The sequence below is a fragment of the Biomphalaria glabrata genome, chromosome 2 (assembly GCF_947242115.1).
Source record: "Biomphalaria glabrata chromosome 2, xgBioGlab47.1, whole genome shotgun sequence".
NCBI lineage: Eukaryota > Metazoa > Mollusca > Gastropoda > Planorbidae > Biomphalaria > Biomphalaria glabrata.
The window spans coordinates 36,506,243-36,512,242 of record NC_074712.1 but is presented as its reverse complement, the minus strand read 5'-3'; the positions used below and the strand labels follow the sequence as shown (position 1 = coordinate 36,512,242).

The 6,000-nt window shown below is 35.1% G+C and overlaps 1 protein-coding gene across 2 annotated transcripts in view; it reads right to left on the bottom strand.

Moving 5' to 3' along the window:
* Positions 1-1,671: 1,671 nt before the first annotated feature.
* Positions 1,672-6,000, bottom strand: part of LOC106052341 (retinol dehydrogenase 7-like) — a 65,153-nt gene continuing 60,824 nt past the window's right edge. For both annotated transcript variants that reach the window (XM_013207741.2, XM_013207812.2), the window contains exons 7-8: positions 5,587-5,721; positions 1,672-3,667 (exon numbers count right to left, since the gene is read on the bottom strand). In XM_013207741.2, the coding sequence (XP_013063195.2) occupies positions 3,593-3,667; positions 5,587-5,721 (210 nt within the window). In that variant the 3' untranslated portion in view covers positions 1,672-3,592. The remainder of the gene's footprint in view (positions 3,668-5,586; positions 5,722-6,000) is intronic.

Below are 6,000 nucleotides of genomic sequence, written 5' to 3'. Positions count from 1 at the left end.
AAAGAAAACAAGATTGCCTTTAACATACGGTCGTCGTTCACATACTGGCTACATGCCCTGCCCAGCGTAGCTGTCAAACTATAAGCAGCATGTCTAGGCCTACTATTCATACCGGCATTCGCAGGAACATCGTTATTTGCGGGGCTGTCTTGTCATCTTACATATGTTCATATTGGAGAGCAGACATCTTTGAGGTAAGCGTTCAAAAAGTCTTAGTTGCTTTCTTTATAGTATCCATGTCTCAGATCAGTGGCGTTGCAAGGTGCTCTTGGATCTGGAATAAGATGGTGGGCACCTTCCCCTAGAATGAGTATGACAAAAGCAAATCATCATGAATGTATTAGAAAATTCTAAAAAGCAGTCCTGTGCTGGTACTACCTTTTCAAAATAATAGTGTCCTTCTTCTTCTTCGTTCTCATTTTACAGGTCGGAGGTTACAGATCAGTAATCCTGCGCTAATATGTGTATATTGCGTCATTGTTTGTTGTGAATGTTTTGTGAGAAAATACGTAATAGGATGTGAGAAATAAAATGATAGTCTTCTATGTCTACTTGTATAAACATACACAGTCTCTGTTATTATTATTGTTATTATTAATTAATGTCTACACTCATCTACAGTATTTTATTTATTTATCTGTGACAACAGAAAAAAATCCCATATCTGAGATGAACCGCGCAGTGGTTTCCAGATCAGGCAGTTCTCCGTTGTTTTTCGTCCATATGAAGGTTTTGGGGCCAGAGTCTTGTTCGGCCTCTTGATATAGTATAATAGCGTCTCAGTTCAGTTCAATTACAACCTATGACTAGTAGGCTAGGCTTAATGGCACTAAATGATTATAGGACTTTATTAAAAGTAAAGATAATTAGTGTGTGATTCATATTGACAAACAATGTTTTATAATATGTTTCTTATTAGGCCTACATTTAAATTTACATTTCCAAAACATATAATTGAGAAACTTCTGAAAATTGATAAAATATAACCATCAATTATAATTAAGTTAAAATCAAATGACTAATATTTTATCAGTGGATAGCATATCAATATACCAAAAACTGAGTTTTTCTGACCCCCGTGTGCATCTATTAGGTCTACATCATCATATCTAAATGAAAAGAACAGCAAATCAACCTGCTTTGAATGATATATTTCTTTTGTATCAAACGAAAATTAAAAGATGACCGCTCTGCGGATGCAACGTGCGGTGATTTTTTCCTTTTGGAAAACACAAAGTAATTTTAAAATTAATTTATTAAAATATGTAGGCTAAATCTGACCACCTTGTACGACACAACGTTGAATGCCTTATAAATTATACTCGCCCTGTTAAATATGATAGACCGCACAATACAAACAACACATCTTGCGCTAAGTCATATAAATCTGCAACATGTGGAACACTGCTAAGGAAAATTTTTTTCAAAACAATTTTAAGCTGTGGTTGCACAGAAAACATATATAGCAAAAGCCTCTGCTTTAATTGAAACAATGCCAGAAAGTCATTCTCCTGTCCGCATGATGAAGGCACCAAATGAAAGATTGTTGCATAATAGGTCTACTAATTTAAGATTTACATCGATTTTTTTGGCATTATTGCTATATTTATGTCAGAAATACAATGAGAATGCTAAGTAACAAGCAAAATAAAAATTTAAAAAAAAAAATAAAAAATATAAAAACATTTAAAACAAAGCTTATATTAAGCGTAGTTATAGTGTAGTTGTGTCAATTAGTTTGGATAAGTCGTGTAATTAAATTTGTAAAAGTAATAATTTGTAAAAGACAAAACGATTATCAGAACTGTAGTCAGTGTAGTGTAGTCACATATGCAAGCGAAACCTGGAGGCTGACAATAACCACAGAAAATCTGCTAGAGAACAGAGGAACGAAGACAAAAAAACAAAAGGCATGCGTTTCAAAGGCAGACCACGAATATGGTTGCTTGATGACGTAGAGGCAGATCTACAACAGCTAAAAGTCCGTGCATGGAGACGTAAAGCACGCATTAGGATAGATCAAAATGGAGAGATGAGCTAAAGCAGGCCAGAACCCTCCATGGGCTATAGCGCCATAGGGATGGATGGATGGATAGAAACCCCGACACATCTGATTAACTTTTCAGCAAAAGAGTGGAAATTCAACGTCACGTGGTCTTTGTGATCTAAATTACACGAGAGAAGGTTTTCAGTCCTTTGATTTTTTTAAACATAATTTATAAGAAAAAACTTGATATGTCTTAATTGGCAATTTTAACACTTTGTAATATAATGCAACGCATCCACTCTCTTCACAACTGGATCTGATTGTGACTAGTAGGCTGATTTATGCATAAAGCATGGCAGTATTTGTAAAACTTTTATTTTTTATGCCCCCCCACCTTCCCATGGAAAAAAATGTGAACATGTCTCCGTTAGCCTGGTCTAGTGAGAGTTGTCAATCGATTTACTGCATTCCAAGCTGCAGAAATGCATTCTCCGTAACTCTACAGCATAAATTTTATCATATTTAAATGGAAACAGAATTAATGTGGAAATTGTAATTATCCCCCTTATTTTATTAGTATTTAGCACTTAACATTTGAGACAATTTTCGCGGGACCACGTATATGGGTGAAAAGGAACTATTTTGTGGTACAAACCATGCAGGACTGGCCTTAGGCATATAAGCAAACTCTGATTGGTGGAGGCCTCACAGAAGACTTACATTTGTCTTTTGTTTAGACGAACTAGCGAAACTGGTGCCCTGTGTTATTGTTGGATTACTATAGGCTTGAAATAAATTGCTTAATTTTATTTTTTAAATTTCATTTGGGTCCACCAAATTCACTTCACCCGGGGCCTCCAATTTTCTAAGGCCAGCCCTGTACAACATATTGACTGCAGTCCAGGTTGCCTTATCTGATTTCTCCTCGAGTGAGTCGGCCCCATCTCTTTTTCTTCATTATGTTGATTTCCATTGCTATAGGCCTAAAGGTTTTTCTATAGAGTGCCTTCATACAGATTTATCTCATCAAAAGACCTTCAGAGGACCTTATGCCCTAAATGAGGAGCCATACAGTAATACGTAGAAAAAAAAATGATCTGGTATAGCCTAAATAAGCTGAGCAAGTTAGATTAATAATATGATAAATAAATAAATGTGTGTATATAAATTACATCCCCTAACTCACTGTAGATTATGTACTGTACACTACTGTATCAAGCTATTGGGACATGGCACTCACTCTGCAATGTAACTTTCATAGTATTGTTGTAGATATACAATTTATGAGCTAAATAATCCAATTTGATAAGCTAGCACATACACACATACACCCCAAGAGAATAGAAATGAAGAAACTTTTTAAACATAATTTATTCATGAAGATACACATTTCCATTTTGTTGCTCTGATTTTGTGTAAAGTATGTCTTTATATATTACAAAAATAAAGGTCCATTTTACTCTTGAAAATGTACAAAACACAATGAATACACTGCACATATATTATTATTACATTAAGAATATGAATCAATGAAGATATGTTCACTAGAAAATTGTGTCACTGGTTTATACACTACAAATAAATTAGTTATGATAAAATGTATGCTTAACATCCAAAATATTTTTGTATCAAGCCTTCATACAAGTTTGTGGGTAAATATGGTCGTAGACGAATTAGCACCTGTGGAAAGACATCCTTTTACATTAAGGTGTTCAAAAATCTATAAAGAAAAACATTAATGATAATAAAATTTTTATAATGTACCTAATCAAATGGCATGCCTCATAATTAGATTTATTGAAAAAAAAAAAAACAGAGCGCAAAAATATTTTTTGTTTAATACAATGACAAGGTAATTGCATACTATCATATTTGTCAGCTTATGAGAATACTGAATATATGAGTTCAGGTGTGTTTCAGAGCTTGTACAGCTAATAACTTGGTGACAAACCCCATGATTGTAGTTCTAATTAAGGTTATAACAACATTTCCAAATCCTATTAGCCAAACTTATGCTAAAAACTGACATCACTTTGACTTTCCAAGAGAAAGAAGAAATCAATAAGTCTGTTTCATTGTGAACTCTAGATAATTGTACAATATTCAGACATTCCAGAAATAAAGATTATTAAATCCTAGCCCAAACCTCCTGCAGAATGGCAGGAGTTGAGTTCGGCAGAGCTCCAACTCTGGACCATTGGATCACAGTAGGAAGCGCATACCACTTTACCAGGCAGCCTTATTATATATATTTATGTACTTATTGTAAAGATGATATGCTCTTGTTCCAAATGCAACTACTGACTGTTGTTTTGTAAAATGTTTTACATGTTTCTGATGTTCTTTCAGAGTTGAAGATAATCTACATTTTTGCCCAAACCTCCCACAGGATGACGGGGATGGCAGCAGGCAGGATATGAACCTGGGACAATCGAGACAACAGAACGACAGTCCAGAGCCACATTACCAGCCAGCCATCTAAATGAGGGATTTAATTATATTTTTATGTATTAAAGATGAAGTTGAATCAAACGTTTTGACACTTTAACTGACATTCAATGTCAAATCAGAGCAGCAACTATGAAAAAATTGATTCTAAATCTTATACTAGAGTATATAGGTTGATAGGGAAGAGTAATCTTATCTTATGTAATAGGTTTTCCTTATGGGAGGAATAAAATTTTTAAATTTAGATTGTCCTAATTATGTTATTTAATTGTTTTTGTATTATGTAAATATTTTATAGATGTCTCTCATATATTAAAGTGTATAAACCTATAACTAAAAGACATTGCACTGACCTATAAACATGCCCATTATGGCCCAGAATCAGTTTGGATTAGGGTTATCCCCCTTTGCCCTAATTGCAGCCCTATGTGAGCCTAAATGGGGTTGGTTATCGTTTTCACATTGGCGTCATTGGGGCCCCATTAGGGGCCAATAGGGGCAGCCCTAATCGTGCCAATATTGGCTCAGAATGGGTAAAACCACTCCCCAATTCATTGGGGATTTCCAGAATCGCGCCATAATCAAGCCCATACTAGCCCCAATGGGACTCAATTAGGGAAAATCTTTATTATGCCATTATCGTTCCGATGCTGGCCCCAATGGTTTAGTAACTGACATTTTCATTGGGTTTCAATTAGGGATAACCCTTATTGTGCCATTATCGGTGCGATGCTAGCCCTAATGGTTTAGTAACATTTACATTGCTTTGTTTTGTAAACAGGAGTAGTTGGTAGTAGCAGAATTTGACTACAGTATAACATGTATTTTATTAAACTTTTGAAATGCTAAAAATGTATTCTTTAAGCTAACATATGTAGGTATACTGAAATAAGTCTACCTGGCAATTTAATGTTAGCCTACTGCAGTTGAACAAATATTTTAACACATAGTACACAACTCAGTGATTACAAGTATATTAATGTCATTGCTGTGTTCAACTTGTACTTTAAATTCATAATTCTTTTCTTTATTTTGTAATAAAAACACATGCTAAGAGTGGGTAAGATAGGTTAGTGCTCTTTTTTTAAAGGTTAAGAATAGAGAATAAATTGCAATGCCATATTATTTTGTAGTTGCTATGTTTGACTTACATTTCCTAAGTCTAGCAGCTGGTTCCCACCATCAACTAAATAGGATGGAGAAGGATTAGTACTGCTGACTGCACTCTCTAAAGTGTCTATCACATTACTGCAGTTGTTGGCACTTGATTTCGAGAGATGTGTTAACTTGAACGTAGAGCAAGAATGTTAGTTTAATACAAAAAAATAAATGATCGCTTTTATATAGCGCTACTTTCATGCTTATAGCATGCTCAGAGCACTATGGTCCAATCTCTTTTGTGGACCAGGGGGGTATCTGGGAGAAGGCTTTCCCATGTGCCTTTAGGCGCTCAGTAAACACAACTCTGCTCGAGTAGGGTGCCCCCTTCACAGGTAGCCAAGCCAAGCATACTTGGGCTCTCGACCACACCACCACACAGTCTATTGGTGTCCATACATTATGTA